Source organism: Ailuropoda melanoleuca, chromosome 11 (assembly GCF_002007445.2).
Source record: "Ailuropoda melanoleuca isolate Jingjing chromosome 11, ASM200744v2, whole genome shotgun sequence".
Classification (NCBI taxonomy): domain Eukaryota; kingdom Metazoa; phylum Chordata; class Mammalia; order Carnivora; family Ursidae; genus Ailuropoda; species Ailuropoda melanoleuca.
In genome coordinates this window covers 35286837-35305642 of record NC_048228.1, presented here as the reverse complement: position 1 = coordinate 35305642, position 18806 = coordinate 35286837, and the positions used below count along the sequence as shown (strand labels likewise).

The 18806-nt window shown below is 35.5% G+C and overlaps 1 protein-coding gene across 1 annotated transcript in view; it reads left to right on the top strand.

Annotated features, from left to right (window-relative positions):
* Positions 1 to 18806, top strand: part of GRID2 (glutamate ionotropic receptor delta type subunit 2) — a 1429995-nt gene that overhangs the window by 1190820 nt on the left and 220369 nt on the right. The window contains exon 12 of the mRNA XM_034672012.1: positions 5587 to 5725. Coding sequence (XP_034527903.1) covers positions 5587 to 5725 — 139 coding nt within the window. The remainder of the gene's footprint in view (positions 1 to 5586; positions 5726 to 18806) is intronic.

Sequence of the window (18806 nt, the reverse complement as noted above, 5' to 3'; positions counted from 1 at the left end):
GTGTCCTGCAACTTAATGAAGTCATCGATTAGCTCTAATAGTTTTTGGTTGAATCTTTAGGATTTTCTATACATAAAATCATGTCATCTGCAAATAGAGACAGTTTTTTTTTTCTTCCTTTCCAGTTTTGATACCTTTTATTTCTTTGTCTTGCCTGATTGTTCTAGCTGGGACTTCTACTATTAACGTTGACTAGGAGTAATGAGAGTGGGCACCTTTATCTTGTTCCCAATTTCAGAGAAAAAGCCTTCAACCTTTCACCATTCAGTATGATGTTAGCTGTAGACTTATCATATGTGTCCTTTATTATGTTGAGATATGTTCCTTCTGTGCCTAATGTGTTGAATTTTTATCATGAATAGATGTTGAATTTTATCAAATGCATTTCTGCATCTATTGAGATAATTATATGATTATTGTCTTTCATTCTATTAATGTCTTGTATCACATTTGTTGATTTGCATATGTTGAACCATCCTTACATTCCAGGGATAAAATCCACTCTTCTTTGTGAATGATTCTTTCTAATGTGCTGCTGTATTTGGTTTGCTACGATTTTATTGAGAATTTTTGCATCTGTATTCATCAGGGATATTGGCCTATGGTTTTCCTTTCCAGTAGTGTCCTTTCCTGGTTTTGGTGCAAGACAACGCTGGCCTCCTAAGAGAAGTTTGAGAGGATTCCCTCCTCTTCTGTTGTTTGGAAGAGTTTGAAGATTGGTGTTAATTCTTTAAATGTTTGGTAAAATTCACCAGTGAAGCAATCTGGTCCTCGGTTCTACTTTGTTGGGACATATTTTATAAATGACTCAACCTCCTTATTAGTAAATGGTGTATTCAGATATTCTGTTTCTTCCTGATTCAGTCTTGGAAAGTTAAACACATTTCTAAGAATTTTTCCATTTCTTCTAGGTTGTCCAGTTTGTTGGTGAATAATTATTCATAGCAGCTTCTTGTGATCCTGTGAATTTCTCTGGTATCAGTTGTAATGTCTCCTTTTTATTTATAATTATATTGATTTGGGTTCTTTCTTTTTTCCCTTGTTTATACTAGTTAAGGGTTTGTGAATTCAGTTTATCTTTTCAAAGAATCAACGTTTAGTTTGGTTAATCTTTTCAATTGTTTTTCTGTTCTATATTTAATTTATTTTCTGCTCTAATATTTATTCTTTTCTTTCTTCTACTAATTTTGGGCTCAGTTTCTTCTTCTTTTTCTAGTTTCTTATGGCATAGAGTTAAGTTGTTTATTTGGGATCCCTCTTGCTTCTTAATGCAAGTGTTTATGGCTATAAACCTGCCTCTTAAAACTGCTTTTGCTGTGTTCCACAAGCTCTGGTATATTGTATTTCCACTTTTCATTTGTGTCAAGAAACCTTTTTCATTCCCCCTTTAATATCTTCTGTAATTCATTGGTTGTTTGAGAGAGTGTTGCTTAACTTCCATGTGTTCTTGACTTCCCAAGTTTCCTCTTGTTATTAATTTCTAGTTTCATGCCATTGTAGTCATAGAATATACTTAGTGTAATTTTAATCTTCTAAATTTTCTAAGACTGGTTTTCTGTTCTAAAATATGCTCTATTGTAGAAAATGTTTCATGTGCACTTGAGAAGAATGTATAGCTGCTGTTTTGGATAAAATGTTTAGTTTATCTCTGTTAGGTCCATTTAGTCTACAGTGTTTTTCAAGTTCACTGTTTCCTTATTGATTCTCTGTCTGAATGATCTATTCATTGTTAAGAGAGAGATACTGAAGTCCCCACCTATTACTGTATTACTGTTTATTTCTCTTTAACTCTGTTAGTTTCTGCTTTATATATTTAAATGTTCTAGTGTTGGGCACATAAATATTTGTAATTGTTATATTTTCTTGATGTGTTGACCCCCTTATCATTACATAATGTCCTTCTTCTTTTTATCATTTTTAGTTTAGTCTATTTTGTCTGAAATAAGTATTGCTGCCCCTGCTTTTTGTTATTTTTGTTATCAATGTTGCTTGAAAGATTCTTTTTTCCTTCAGTTTCATTATAAGTGCCTTTAATACTAAAGTAAGTCTTTTTTAGACAGCATATTATTGAGTCTTGATTTTTTTTATCCATTCATCTATTTTATGTCTTTTAACTGGAAAATTTAATCTGTTTACATTTAAAGAAATTGTTGATAGGTAAGAACTTACTATTTACATTTTGCTCATTGTTTTCTGAATTTTTTATAGATCTGTTTTCCCTTATTTCTTATCCTGCAGCCTTTTTGTGTGTTTTGATGTCTTTTGGTATCACTATGCTTTCACTTCTTTATCATGTTTTTTGTGTGTGTGTCATTATTATAGTATTTTTCTTTGTGGTTACCAGGAGGCCTCTTAAGTTTATAACACACTATTTTAAACTGATAACAACTTCAATAGAATTTGTAAACTTTACATTTTTACTTCCCTTCCCCCTCACACTTTAGGTTATTTCTGTTATGATTACATTTTTTAAAATTTAAAATTACAATTTTAAAATAATGACAGATTATTGTAATTTTTGGTATTATTATTGTACATTATTGTAGATTACTTTTACTATGTTAGTTTTTTTAACCTTTAAATTAGAGTTGTAATTGAATTATATACCACTGTTATATTACAAAATCTGACTATGACTACACATTTACCATTACATACGAGATTTACGATATACATTTAAGGTTTTATATTGAGAATTTGTGTTCTTTAACCTCCACTAGAAAAACTCCCTTTAACATTTCTTGTAAAGTAGATCTGTTGGTAATAAACTCCCTTGGCTTTTGTTTCTGGAAAGTCTTTTTTTCCCCCATTTCTGAAGGACAGCTTCACTGTATATAGAATTTTGGGTTGGCAGCAATTTTCTTTCAATATTTTGAACAGGTCATTTCATTTCTTCTAAACACAAATTTGGCTGCATCCCATTAGCTATTAAAGCTTAAGGAATTTAGGGGCTCCTGGGTGGTGCAGTCGTTAAGCGTCTGCCTTTGGCTCAGGGCGTGATCCTGGCATTCTGGGATCAAGCCCCACATTAGGCTACTCTGCTAGGAGCCTGCCTCTTCCTCCCCCACTCCCCCTGCTTGTGTTCCCTTTCTTGCTGGCTGTCTCTCACTGTCAAATAAATAAATAAAATCTTTTTTAAAAAAAACTTAAGGAATTTTGGTATGGAATATTTCTATTACCATCAACTTTAAAATATTTTTTCCTCCAGTGATTTTTCTTTGACCCATGGATTAATACAATTTTAATTATTGGTATCCAAGCAAATGAGGATTTTCTGGTTTTCTCTGTCCCACCTCCCTACATTTGGCAAGACCCAGCCCTAATTGTTAAAGCTTTGAAGGCTTTCAAAAGCACTATTCAGCTTCTCAGTCTCTTAGCTTTCTCTCATTAAATTGGCATTTATATCTCAGGGAAAAGCAGTTCTAGATACCAGGTCATATTTCTGGTTTATCTTCCTCTCTAGAATCTTGATCTTCTAATTTTTTATTGCTTCTTTAGATCTGAAATGCATTATATGTTTAATTTGTCTAGTTGTTGTCAGTGAGAGAATTGTTTTGAATTACCAGAATTGGAAGTCAACAGCCCTATTACTTTTAACATTTGATTTCTAAGTGCAGATATCAAATAATTTTGGGGGGGTTCTATAAGGATATTTGAATTACCCAAGTTGCAGATTTTATGCCATGGATAAATAAAATTCAACAAGTATTCTTTCATGTGGGTGATAACAACTCTAATCAAGGTTAAAGACTTCATGTAACTTTATACAACTCAACACCAAAAAAACCAAAACGCCAATTAAAAAATGGGCAGAGGACCTGAAGAGACAATTTTGCAGAGGAGACATTCAGATTACCAAAAGACACATGAAAATATGCTCAACATCACTGATCATCAGGGAAATTTAATTCAAAACCACATTGAGATATCATCTCATACCAGTCAGAATGGCTAGTATCAAAAAGATAAGAAATAACATTTTGGTAAGGATGTGGAGAAAGAGAACTTTTGTGAACCATTAGTGGAAATGTAAACTGGTATAGCAACTCTGGAAAAGAGTATGGAGGTTCCTCAAAAAATTAAAAACAGAAATATCATATGAGGAGGCACCTGGGCGGCTCAGCCATTAAGCATCTGCCTTCGGCTCAGGTCATGATCCCAGGGTCCTGGGATCCAGCCCCTCATCAGGCTCCCTGCTCAGCGGGAAGCCTGCTTCTCCCTCTCACACTCCCTTTGCTTGTGTTCCCTCTCTTGCTATCTCTCTCTGTCAAATAAATACCTAAATACATAAAAAAGAAATATCATATGATCCAATAATTCCTCTACTGGTTATTTACCCAAAGAAAATGAAAACACTAATTCAGATCCAGTAATCGCACTACTGGGTATTTACCCCCAAAATACTAAAACACTAATTCAAAGGGATTCATGCACCACAATGTTTGTTGTACTAGTATAAATTATGGAAGCAGCCCAAGTGTCCGTTACGATGATGACTGGATAAAGAAAATGTGGCATACACACACACACACACACACACACACACACACACAGAGTGGAATATTACTCAGACATAAAAAGGAATGAAGTCTTGCCATTTGCAACAACATGGATGTAGCTCGAGAGTATAACGCTAAATGAAATAAGTCAGTCAGAGAAAGACAGATACCATATGATTTCACTCATATGTAGAATTTAAGAAACAAAAGAAACAAGCAAAAGAAAAAAAAATGAGAGAGAGACAAACCAAGAAACAAACTCTTAACTATACAGAACAAACTGACGGTTACCAGAGGGGATGTGGGTGGGAAATGGGTGAAATAGGTGAAGGGGATTAACAATATACTTATCATGATGAGCACTGAGTAATGTATAGAATTGTTGAATCACTATATCATACATCCGAAGCTAAAGTAACACTGTATGTTAACTATATTGGAATTTTTTAAAAATTCATTTTAAAAAGATATATGTACCCCTATGTTCATTGCAGCATTATTTACAATAGCCATGATATAGAAGCAACCCGTGTCCATCAATAGATGAATAAAGAAGATGTGATATATATATATATATAAAGTAATTATATATATTATATGTTATATATAGATATTTATACATATATATAAAAGTAACCTATGATTCTAGGGAAATTAACCAAAAGTAATTTTCAATATTATTTACTGAAGTAGAAATCTGAAAAGTTATATTAAATATAGCACAATAGTATTAATAGCACCTAACTACTGAATAATGAAGCATTTGGAAATAAAGTAACCATCTGTGGTTATAATAAGAGGGTAATTAATTCTAGGGTTGAATGAGAAGGTAGAAGAAGTATCACTGAAACAAGTTATACTAAATATTTATCTTGCTTCTTTCTGGCTGGGTCTTACATAGCATCATAAAAGGGAATTAAATATGAAGTAATAAACATAACCGAAATACAGAAATCCATGCTGATGTTGTTAAGTCCAAAGATTTTTTTCAGTACTTAAAAGTTAATTTGGTATTGATTGTGTATGACCTCAGATTCTCAATAAATGCTTGTTGATGTTCCTTTATTCTATTTGCTTCTTTCCACAGGTGGAGAGGTCCCATACACGACTCTGGCTACTCGAATGATGATGGGGGCTTGGTGGCTATTTGCATTGATTGTCATCTCATCTTACACAGCAAATCTTGCTGCTTTCCTCACTATTACCCGCATCGAAAGCTCCATCCAGTAAGTAGACAAAGATTCCAGTGCCACAAAACATGAGGAATGACAAGAGTAGCCAGAGCTCTTTAAATAAGTAGAAGGTATCTGAAAATAAATTTACACCCTCCTTTTGAATAAAGGCTTAATTTTGCGATATGCAAGTATCCCTGTATTGGTAGAACATATTTTATAAAATAAAATTCTGGGTATAATTTTAATACTGTTTCCCACATTTTCCTGGAAGAAAAACACATATTCAGTGTTTTAGCTTCCACAAAGTAAGACTATGTTTGGACAACACTGTAAAAAGGAAGAAAAAGGAGTCATACTAATATATATATATATATATATATATTTCAAGTTTGACAGTACCAGTTTTTGTCTTGAGTCTGCCCCATTAATCACTGTCTGAGTAAATAGTTGGATAGACCTTAGATGATTGATAGATGACAGGTAGGGAAAGAGGGAAAGAGAAAGAGAGAGAGAGAAAGGGGCAGGAGGAGAGGGAGAGAGAGGGTAGCTCTAAAGAGATAAAACCACATTCTGCTTGTGTCTTCATTACATTGTAGCTAATGTCATAGCTACTGTGGTCATGATTACTACTGCTTGTTCAGCTGCAGTGGTGGCAAGTTGTCACCAACTGTGGTGCACTTACTTGAATCCTGAAAGTTACCTACGTCAATGCGTCAGTTCATGATGCCACTCCCATGAGCTCCGAGAGCCCGAAGGCCTATGATCCAGCACAGCCAGTTCCGCTCCTGTGGTTTCGCGCCACACGATCAGCACCGCAACGCATCTCTTGCCTTATTAGAACATAATGTTCCATATATTGTTTTAAGAAACATTTTCCTGAAAATGTCTTATTCATCCAAGAACAAGATAGTATAAATTGTCTTAGAGTTAAAGAACAGTCCTTCTCAACAAAACTGACAATTCAAAATTATGAATAATTAGATTTGTAAAGGAATTCATTAGGGATTTAATTGATCTTTAAAGGAAAACATAAGAGTTCTTCTTCCCTTTAGAAAAATTTGTAAATGAAGTCCATTAATAGCCACAAAACTATTATAACACAATACTAAAAAATAAAATCAAGAATTAAAAATCTATAAAGAAATAAGGTACTTTTTTCAGTTGCCTGTGGTATACAATTGAAATCCTCAAATTCAACTAATAATCATAACAGACGGTTAATTATTTCATCCAGTTATTGAAGGCGATGTTTCCAACTTCTCTTATCAAATCAGGCTCCTCAAGTATTTTTCCCAATTATTTAATTGGTGCAAAATCTTCATACCTTCTTTACCACCCTTGTAGCCAGCTCTATGTGGGGTATCAGTTATAAGTGGTACACAGTTAAGTTCATGGAAAGCTTAACTGATGACTCCATCAGAATCCTATTTTAAGCAATAATGAAAATTACTACAGTCACCCAGCCAAGAAATCAATGAAATCAGTAAAACTATGAAAATAATAATTAACATTTATTGAACACCCACAGAAAGCGAGATTGTATTGAATGATTTACATGCATTTGCTCATTTAATACTTAAACTATCTTCTGAAATACATACTATTAATAACCCATTTTAGAACTGAAGTTGATAAGTAGCTTGCCCAAAATCATGCAGCTAATAAGTGATTTATTAAAGACCATACTTCAATCTGTCTGATTATTGAACCTATGTTCTAACTTTACCACTCTAATTCCCATCTCTTGTATGGCCAGTTGTTTTTAGAGAACATTATGAAGGATATGTCATTGTCTTATTCATTGCTAAGTGTGAGGATGTAAATGATGTTTCAAATCCTTATTTGGTCTGAGGAAATAAATATCAAAAGTTAGGTGATTTTTATATGGGGCACATTTTGTAGGCATACATCCTAACATGAGCTAATTACATCTATAATTGTTATCTGCCATTCAGGGTAGGACCCCTTGCAGAGCCAGTCAATAGAAATCACATTAAAAAGGGGCGCCTGGATGGCACAGTTGGTTAAGCATCTGACTCTTGGTTTCAGATCAGGTCCTGATCTCAGGGTCATGAGATGGAGCCCCGTTGTTTGCTCCATGCTCAGCACGGAGTCTTCTTGAGATTTTCTCTCCTTCTCCCTCTGCCCCTCATGCTTGTGCTCTTTCTTTCTATATAATAAATACATAAATCTTTTGTTTTTAAAAAGAAATCACATTAAGAAAAATTGTTTTAAAAACTAAGATAGAGTATATATCTCACTAATATACTTCGTATCGATTATCTTTAACTTGTCACATTTTGGATGTACTTAAGCTAAAAACCAATGTAGCTCATGTCTGACTTTGAAACATTTTAAATAAATACATGAAGAAAATTTAGTAAATAAAATAATTGATTTTATGCAATAAAGGACAATAAAGGAATAAAAGTTATGACTAACATTTGCTAAGAATTTATTATGAATTTATTAAGCACGTTACATATATTAACTCATTTATTCCTGAAAAACACCCTGATAACACAGGCATTACTATTATTCCCATAATGTAGGTGAAGAAACAGAAGTTTGCAGATTAAATTCTCAAGATCACATAGCCAATAATGTCAGAGCTAGAAGTCTAACCCATGTCAATCCGATACCAATCCATGGTCTTACCCACTGAAATTTTTCCTTATCTAGTGATTGTTTTTACAGTTTGTTTGCCTAATCTGCTTCCCTGGGGTTGCAGACCTCATGGTGAGTGTGTGTATCTGAACTATTTAGTCATTACCAACTTTGCCAACATTAGTTTGTATCTTGACTTTTATGCAATAGCAGTGGGAACAGAAGCCTCTATCAAATTTTACATCCATAAGGTTTCTGTAAAGGTAAAACCTAATGGAAAAAAGATCATAATTTCACATGATGTTTCCCACAAGTATAGTTCCACAATCCACAATAACTGAGCTTTCATTTCTTAAAAAATTACTTCTTTCTAATGCCAGCTCACATTATTAAAAGTCAACAGTGGGTATAATAAATCTCCCTTCCTTCTAATCTTATCACTAGACTAATTTTGAAAGGGGAAAAATCTGAGCCAAAGGAGTTAAGAGAAGCCTGATTCTCTCCCCAAACTTAAAGTTATCTTCTAATTTCATGCCTCAGCTGCATTGGTAAACATAATTGCCAGCAGTGTTTCTTGGAAACATTTAAAGTTCCATCTGCAACTAATGTCAAACTTTCTTGGAAAATTCTAAGTTTAATTTTTCTTAGAATAAACAAAACCCACAAGGCCATCCAATATCATTCTCCTTAATCATTTATATTAATAAGGTTTGCTCATCACTAAATGAAGTAATGCTTGTCAGTGCACCTTTTTCAGCTCATTTTTGCTATGTCATTGGCATACATACATCAGCCACATGTTCATTCCCAAAATTCAAAGTTACTTCTCCAGACCCAGAAGGACAGAGATAGAGGGAAGTCGGTGAGAGAGAGGGGAAAAGCTGCTACTTCTGAATAGATAGATGGTTGACAGAAACTCTTAAATTTTGTTAAGAGAAATCTGATAGATTTTTTCATGAGGAACTGAATGCATTTTACAAAATTTATCCCTTTTTCAAAATTAGGCATTTATCCACATCTAACCTTCTAGCTGGCACTTGCCATTAATTAAAATTTTGAAAGTAAAATTTCCCTGAAAAGATAATTCCCAAGTTTAGTATGGTGACTAACATAATATAATAAAAAAAACATTNTATCCACATCTAACCTTCTAGCTGGCACTTGCCATTAATTAAAATTTTGAAAGTAAAATTTCCCTGAAAAGAAAATTCCCAAGTTTAGTATGGTGACTAACATAATATAATAAAAAAAACATTAAAAAAAGGTAATTTCCAAGTTTAATTTTATACCCCTTCAATAATAACTATGTTCTGCTGCTTGATATGATGTCGTATGACAGATGATGACACAGTTGGGGTGGATAACATTGAGGTATACATTTCAATTTCTAAAGGAAAAAGTATGCAATTTCTACAAGACTCTAATAATATTTGGACTTGTTCATTGCGATTGAATGGTAACAGCATATAGCTAATTGTTTTTAGATACCTAGCAAATGGAATGTACTTTTTTCTACTGGTAACCAGGCTAAAATTGGCAATGGCGATATGGAGCGTGTGAAGTTTTGAAGCCAATTTCAGAGTAAACGCTGGGTAATAACATCATGAACATTAGTTCCATTAGTTTTTGTTGTGATGCAATTTTCAAAAAACCACTTCTTTCACATATATGGTGAAAAGAGCTATGAGGGAAATCACAGTTGTACAGTTATAGTCATTAATAACTTTAGAATCAGATTGGTCTTCAGTGGTGAAACTTGAGGTCTTTCAATTCCTGGGGCTATAAGTAAGCTTGGGTCTATTCGAAGGGATCCCAAAATCCCACCATATTTTTATGTTTGAAACATTCGTTCACCATTATGTTTGAGGTTGGACTAAACAAATTTTGACTTCATGTAGTCACTGAATAAACTAATTTAGGATAAATTTCTTTCCAAGTAGATGCAAAAAGAGATCCATATTCTATCCTGTCACTGGAGAAGTCTCCTTTTTCCTTAGCATACTATTAACAGGACTTTTTTATCCACATTTGCTCACATTTGGAAAAGAAAAAACATATTGAGCATTTGTTTTTCTCAGTGCCACGCAATGGACTATTAGCTAGCTTAGAAATCTAAGTCTGTCACCAGGTCTGGGTACAGAGAGAATGGTAGAACCGGCAGGTGCTCTCTAACGAAATTCTTTCTTTCCTTCCTTTGCCCTCACAAAACTATGTAACTATCTTTAGCAAGTTACTATTCAAAGAGATCATTGCAATCCTGCTTTTTGGAAACAGGTATTTCTAACTATAAAAAACTAAATAAATATATTCCCTTTATTCATTTAATTCAACTGAATAGATATATTTAAACACCATATTAGGTATTGAGTCTAAAAAGATATTTAGATATTATCCCTGAGTCACAATTTAGTTAGAGATATAGCAGTGTAGAATTTGATGACATAGGGGCGCCTGGGTGGCACAGCGGTTAAGCATCTGCCTTCGGCTCAGGGCGTGATCCCGGCGTTATGGGACCGAGCCCCACATCAGGCTCCTCCGCTATGAGTCTGCTTCTTCCTCCTCCCACTCCCCCCTGCTTGTGTTCCCTCTCTCGCTGGCTGTCTCTATCTCTGTCAAATAAATAAATAAAATCTTTTAAAAAATTTTAAAAAAAAATTTGATGACATAAGAAGTATGATAAATTTATTTGTGAAATGTGTGAACATAGGAAAGGAGTGATTTAATTCAATCACTTGGAGAAGAGGGGAAGGAGAAAGGAAGAAAAGCTATCAGGCATCACAAAGGTATCATCTGAGAGTTTGATCTTGAAAGAGAGTTCCAAAAGACTGAAGGGGTGGCTTACTGGAGAATATCGGCAAAAACGAGGGAGGTATGAAATCCCTAGGATAGTGTCTAGCGAAGGGCAGATGATCAAAATCTGTTAATTTCCTTCCTGAATTGAGATGGGTGATGTGAGAGTGGCAGGAAATGAAAGAGAAAAGTGGAACCAAATCCTGAAGAGCATGATAAAGCTTGTTGAAGAATTTAGAATGTTTCCCAGCGATAATGGAGTGACATCACTGAAGACAGACAGCTTCATCTGTGGAGCAGACTTGGGTGGGAGAGGAAAGATGTAGAAGTATATGGAAACCAGTAGGTTTCTATTTAATATAAAACTTGAACCACATATCTTCTTGTTTCAGGGCTGTTTAATCTGAAAATACCGAAGGTTTAAGGGAATTTAAGAGAACTGTGGCTTGAGAAACTTTGTATCTCTAAGTTAACAGTTACATTTAGAGCAGATGCAGGAATATTGACTTAGTTTATTTTTCAAGATTTTTAAGTAGAAAATGTGGTTGACTACCTCATAACTAAACAGGTAGGGAAGAAGAGAGTTACTAGTGTGAGAAAATTCTAGAAATCACTCTGATTGGATCACTTTTCAGATGCAGTTTTGCAGAAAAGTTGCATCTCCATGTCTGCTATTCATGGATTTTTATCCTGCCTATTAATTATTTTTAGCCTTAAGCCATCAAAAAATAAGTCAGACTTATTTTTAGTAAATTTAATGCATTTTCAAAGTAATACAGGGCGACATTGAGAAAATAGGAAAATGCCATAATTTTTGAAGGACAAAGAATTAATAATCCATAGCTTATCGTATTGCAATATGTTCTATTAATATTTAAACAAACTTTTTTTAACAGTTTATTTTGAAGTAATTATATATACACAGGAAGTTGTGAAGATATAACATAGTGAGGTCCCATGTACCCTTCACCTAGTTTCCCCCCATGGTTACATCTTAAGTAATTATAATACAATATCAAAACAAGGGAATTGACATGGATACAATGTATGCAAATATTTCAATGCCATTTTATTACATGTACAGAATGTATAACCACCACTGCAATAGCTGTAGAACTATCCTATCATTACAAAAATCTTCATTCTACACTCACTCCTTCTTCCCCGCTATCCCCAAACCCTAATAATAACTAATATGTCCTCTCTTCCTGTGATTTTTAATCTTTCAAGAATGCTATATAAGTTGAATCATACAGTATGTGGCCTTTGAAATAGCCCTTTTATCCCCCTCTCAGCATAACACCCTTGAGATCTATCCAAGTTGCTGCATGCATCAATAGTTCATTGCTTTTTATTGCCGACTAGTGATCTCCGGTACTGATGTACCAGTTTGTTTAACAGTTTATCTATTGCGTGGAATTTTGGTTGATTCCAAGTTTTTGGCTATTACAAATAAAGTTGCTAAGGGCATTTATGTGCATTTCTGTTTTTGTATAGATATGTTTTCATTTCTCTGGCATGAAATGACCAGGAGTACGATCCCAAGTCTCTCTGCCGACTGTTTCACACTTCTTATTCTCTTTTCTCGTACTTCAACTATTATTCCCCTCTATCCCATTCTCTTCTCATTCAGGCTTATGATCCAGAGTGCGGAGTCCAGATGGTTACCTTCCTCCATCCTTAAAATTGACTTGGAAACCTCCATTATTACCACATCCAATCAAAATAAAAGTGCAACTCCATACGTAGCCAAGTATATTGAACCCTCCAAAAGCTGACCCAGCCTCATTTCTCTACTGGTACCAACTGCAGTCCATTCTCACACTTGTTCATGCTCCAGTTAAGCCACTCTTGGAGGACATTTCATACTTCCGTGGAGCTTACATGCTGTTCCCTTTCCCTGAAATGACCCAGAATTCCCTTCTCTTCTGGCATCACCTATTTGCACAAGCACAATTAGCCATTACATGTGTGTCTTCTCTTTGAGAGTATAAATTCTTCAAAGGCAAGAGCTATGCCATATTCATATTTGTACCCATAGTGTGTCCCTGAATGCCTGGTACATAGTATTAGTAATAACAGCAGCTAACATTACTGGGTGCTTGCTATATGAAAGACATTTTCTTAAATGCTTTGCTTAGATTTTCTCATTTAATCTTCCTAATAGCCCCATGAGAGATATATTATTTTCATCTCCGTTGTGAAGATGATAAACCAAAAGCTAGGATAATAAATCCAGGCAATCTGGCACCAGAAGCCTTGTCTTAATCAGTGGACCATATCATGCATGTACAATTAGCAAATACACTGAAACTTTATCAAACAAAATAAATAAACAAATGAATAAATGAGTGAATGAAAACCACAAGGGTCACTGTAAGTTTTCTGAAAAATAAAGAGTTCTGCAGGAAAGAATCAATGGCTGAATTATATTTAGCTAAGTTAATTTCAGATATTTCTAAGTTACGTGGTATCCTAGAAACAGGCACAGGAGACCATGCATTTAAATAAATCTGCATTCAAATCCTTTGCCACTTATTAGTGGAATGATCTTGTCATTTTCCATAAGCATTTTAAGCCTTATTTTCCCTAAGGGTAAAAAGATAATGGGTTCAACTTCATAGGTTTAATGTAAAGAATAAATGGGAAAGAAAGAAACATAAATAACAGCACAGTGCCAGGATACACCCTACATTTGCTTCCATTTTTCTGCTAGTTCTCTAGGAGCTCATGTGGATTCCTTGGACTGTTCTTCCCTCCACCCTTTTCCGTGCTGCTTGTCACTATCATTTTTACTGTTTTGTCCACAATTCCATACACTCAATTTTTCCTTCCCCCTGGCCCCCCTAGCTGGACCTCAGAGTTCCTTGTTGTTGCTGCATTCCTTTAGGCATAGCCGCCACAGCCCACCCTCACAGTCCATCTTCCTGGGGGTTGTCTTCTTGTCTCACCATTTAATCCTCCAAGCCCCCAAATGTTAGGAAAAAAAAAAATAACACTGGCTGTCAGGAAGCCTTATCCAAATGTAAATATAAATAAGGGCTTGGCTGAATAACCCACTGTTGTCTCACCTTAGCTTCATTAACTACCACTACGATCAAGCTGCTACTCAGTGACCGTGCTGACCCTGGGTCAGGACATCTGTTTGTCAGGCAAGTTTTCTCTCTTAACTCCTCTTTAATTGGCCCCCTTCTAGCACAGCTCAGAAGCTGCTGCCTCCGTGTCGCCGTCCCCACAGGGTTCATAACTAGATTCAGTGTCTCTCTCCTTTTTTTAAACCACTTTGCCTCTGCCCAGCTTACACCCTGAATTACACGCACCCCTGTGCTGGGGCAGTATTCTGCTTGTTTTACCTTCTCAATTAAAATGTGTATTCTTGAGCGTGCTTGTACCACCTTTGCATCAGCACAGCGCATTGTGTAACTTACTGAGTGCATAGCTGGTTACAGGTAAACTGAACCAGAAAGGGGGTTTCTTAGAATCTAGCCTGAGACTGCGGAACCTCACGATTTGTTTATGTACCTCATAGCAAATCAGGAAGAAATATGAAAGCCATTTTTGTGTGCCGTTATTCCGGAATAAGAGAAGGAGCCCCAAATGGTATGCCATCGAGGTTTTCTTAGTGTCTCACCCACTTCGGGCTTCCAGGGGGAGGCCACTTCATAGCTCTCAGCAGGGAATTGCACACTTTATTAGGAACAGCCAAAATCAAGGTCGCTGAAGTGAGCGGGGCCTGATTCATACCACTTTCATGTTTCAGTTTAGTACAGAATTGTATAGACTTAGCTTCAGAGTACACTGCTCCTGCAGACAGAGGAAGACATTCATCTCCTTCCTCTATATTGTTCGGCTTTGAAATGGCTTACTTGCCAAAGCACTTAAGTACTACAGGGATGGATGTTTCATAAACATATAGCCATCTAGATATCATAGACCGTGATTTTCTCTTTTTGAAAAAAAATTAAAACTCTCCGAGTTTTTCAAAGCCACCCTTCAGTGAGCATTTAATTAAAAGTTGTCTCCCACTTTATTTGTGACTCCCAGGAACAGGACTATTTTAGCTTCGCTCTAGACTCTTATTTACACTGATCTCACCGAGATGAAAACTTTGCCAAACTAATAAGTGCCCACAACCCCTAACATGATCTTCTTCTAGACAAGCAATTATTCTAAGCAAGTCAAGTCCTTCCCTCGTTCTTTCTCCCCAGGCTTCATCATCTCAACCCAGAAACCTATTAAGAACTTGAAAGCATAAATTCCTGTCTCCTCTCTATTTCTTGTTTTCCTTCCTTACCTGAAATCAGCTGAATCAATAAATTCTACCAAAAGTATGTGGATATGATAAAAACCTTATACTCAGGAGTATTTGGTTGAGTCATTTAAGAAGAGCTGGTTTGAGTATGGGGCATGTTTTTGTGAAACTAATGTAGGAAGAATACATGATAGAAATAGTGACAATGGGATCAGCAGGCAGGGCTGTAGGGTAGAATGCTGCTGAGGGAGATTGGAGACCTGCTAGTTCAACTGTTCAAGCCTCGTTCTTGCTATTAAAGAAAAAGGCAAGTTTTTTTTTTTTAATTTTTATTTTGTTTTATTAGTCACCATACAGTACATCCCCAGGTGTTGATGCAATGTTCCATGATTCATTATTTGCACATAACACCCAGTGTCCTATGCAATATGTGCCCTCCTTAATACCCATCACCAGCCTATCCCAATCCCCCACCCCCCTCCCCTCTGAAGCCCTCAGTTTATTTCTTTAAACCACTTTGTACTTTAGCTTTCTGTCTTTAAAAATGTAATCCATTCCTCCTCTCACTGCACAAATATTTGTTCCATAGTTTGGATTAAGTTATTTTCAATGTCCCTTCATCTCTACAATTCTCTATCAACTACACGAATGAGGTATCTTATTAAACAAAGTCTGAAGGGCGCCTGGGTGGCTCAGTCGTTAAGTATCTGCCTTCGGCTCAGGGCATGATCCCAGCGTTCTGGGATCAAGCCCCACATCGGGCTTCTCCACTGGGAACCTGCTTCTTCCTCTCCCACTCCCCCTGCTTGTGTTCCCTCTCTCGCTGGCTGTCTCTCTCTCTCTGTCAAATAAATAAATTAAATCTTTAAAAAAATTAAAAAATAAAAAAAACAAAGTCTGAGATAACAGATGAAAATACATTCACATATTCTTCTTATAAAAGAAATCCTAGATTGTAAGGCAGAACTGAAAGGAAACTCTTGGTTTGCCATATCTTCTTTTTTTTCTTTCTTTCTGTTTCTCTTGTGTCACCTTTCTTTCTCTGTCCTCTTCATCACACCAGCAATCTTGATGTGCTGACCCCCACCCTCTGCTAAGTGTCTGTTTGACCCCATTAGTTCTCTGATCCTCTTAGTTGCTCTGCAAGTTCCTGTCATCTAAAGATAGTCAATTTATTTTTAATGACTTTCTCCTCCACTCCTACACATGTACACACACACACATTCACTACACACACCCCTATTACACCCCCTGTTTCTCAAACCCTGATCTTTTAACCTAAGTTAAAAATCGCCAGATGCTCCAGATCATGGCATGTCATGGAGAAGATAAAGAACAGATCTGCGGGTGGCTTCCTGGGCGGCTTTTTCAGATGAAGATTGCCATTTTCTCAGACCAATGCTGCAGAATCCTCAGGATTGCTGCTGAATGGGGCAGGGGTTGGGAGTGGGGGTGGGGGCACCTTTCCAAAACATTTTGGGCATTTGTAATCTGAACAGCTATTAGTAAGGCCTGACTGTGGACATAAGGACATGCATTTTATGTATACCTTTAGTCGAAATTTTTCAAAAAAGCAATATACCCAATTGGGAATAAAGCATAATTTCTCTGAATGATTTAAAAAACAAAAAAAAACTTCTTTGGAGAGATCCACAGTCCTACTGCACTGGGAAAAAAGAAAATATATTTCGTATTTGGGAAATTTTAAGTTATCAGTAGAAACCTGGTCTCCTGCTCTGTGTTATGAAGAGCCAGGATCTTTGTTTTTAGATAGATTCATTAGAATCCTCCCTGAAACAATGCCCTTCTACCTTCCTTTGACAGTAGTGTTCTACTGGGTCTTCAGATAGGCTATTAAATTTGCCCTGCTGTTATTCCTGGTCACTTCTTTCTCTTCAGTTATTTCTTTCCACTATGAATAATTTGATAGTGTGATTAAAGTTTTTGAGCTCCTTAACAGAACTTACAGCAAAAAAAATCACAAATTACTATTGATTCCTCATTTGAATGTACATCGTATTTTATTTGGGTCATTTTTTGGTAGTAGTATTATGTATTATTGTATCACAGCTTGTTAGCAGGCTGTACATGAGGTTATGATCAATGGTTCAATGTCAGCCTTGGAGGGTATATTGAATAAAGTTTTTCCCATAAGTCAGCACTGGCCGTGATTCTAATGAACATTTTCGGTGTTGATTTGAAGTATAGAATAGGGAGTGAGCTTATTAAACATGCAGATTATTTTATATTGTGTAGGGGTGATTATTGACTAGAACCACACTGCAAGAATTCATAAAGACCTTGGCAAATTAAAAGGTGATTTAAGTGAGACGAAGCTTAATAGGGACAAATATGCAATAATTCACTCAGAGACGGAAAAAAACTGTGTCTGTTTGTGTATGTATCTATAATAATTTAAAACTGGAGGTGAAAACAGTTTCAGAATGAATCATCTGTCAGTTACAAATTTGAAATATAATGTTGGTGTTTATGAAGAAAAGGGCCAAAGTCACCTAGCAGTGTAAAAGTTGTTAGGGCTTTTTAAGCACTATTATGACCTATTTATAAGGTCCATAAGTTACGCAAAAATTACCATAGAAAAGGAAAAGATGCTTTAGCTAATAACAATGTAAAAAAGTGAGTCATAGATCCTGTGGGTAAGAACTACAGGAATTTAGTGTTAAACTCAACAAGGAAAAGCTACAGGATGAAAACGAAGAAGTATCTTATTATATAAAGAAATATGGTCCTGGAGGTGACGAGTAGCTATTGTCCATTTTCACTGAGAAGAAAATGAGAGGCTTATGTGAAGTAGGCAAGTCTTCGGTTAGGCATGAATAAGAACTTCCTGGCGTTAAGTTTTCTGAGTCAGTAAAGTGCCTAAGGAAGAAGAATAAAGTCCATTTTGGAGGCTGGCTTTTATACCTTAAGATATATCATCAAATTATGCATTACCTCCAGGAACTCTTCCAAACTCTCTGATATTATGATTTTATTAGGGTTCTTTCTTCACACCATTTAGAAATTTGTTGATCCTCAGGGAAATTTATACATTTAGTTAGGTCTTTCCTATATTTTCAATGATGTAAGAACGTAAAAATCTACTGTTCTATTGAAGTCCATTGGATTATTTGAGGATATCATCTTAACATAAATTTTACAATCAGCTGATAGTCAACGGTGACATTATGATATGCTGACCATACAAATTTAGGATAGTTCCATATTTGTTCATAGTGACCTGGGGTAAATAAATATTGCATCTTTTTCATAGTATCTCAGGAAAAAGCTGCACATACTTTCTACCTTACACAAATTATTGCAGGATAATTGAATTTAAAGAATACTGGGGCTTTTTGTAATAGAGTTTTGCTTAATTAGTGTATACATCAAGATCTATATATATCATGAAAGGCTACTTTAGTTAACTAATAAACTATTTAAGGTAGAGAGCAGGGTGATAAATGACAATTTTTTTTTTAA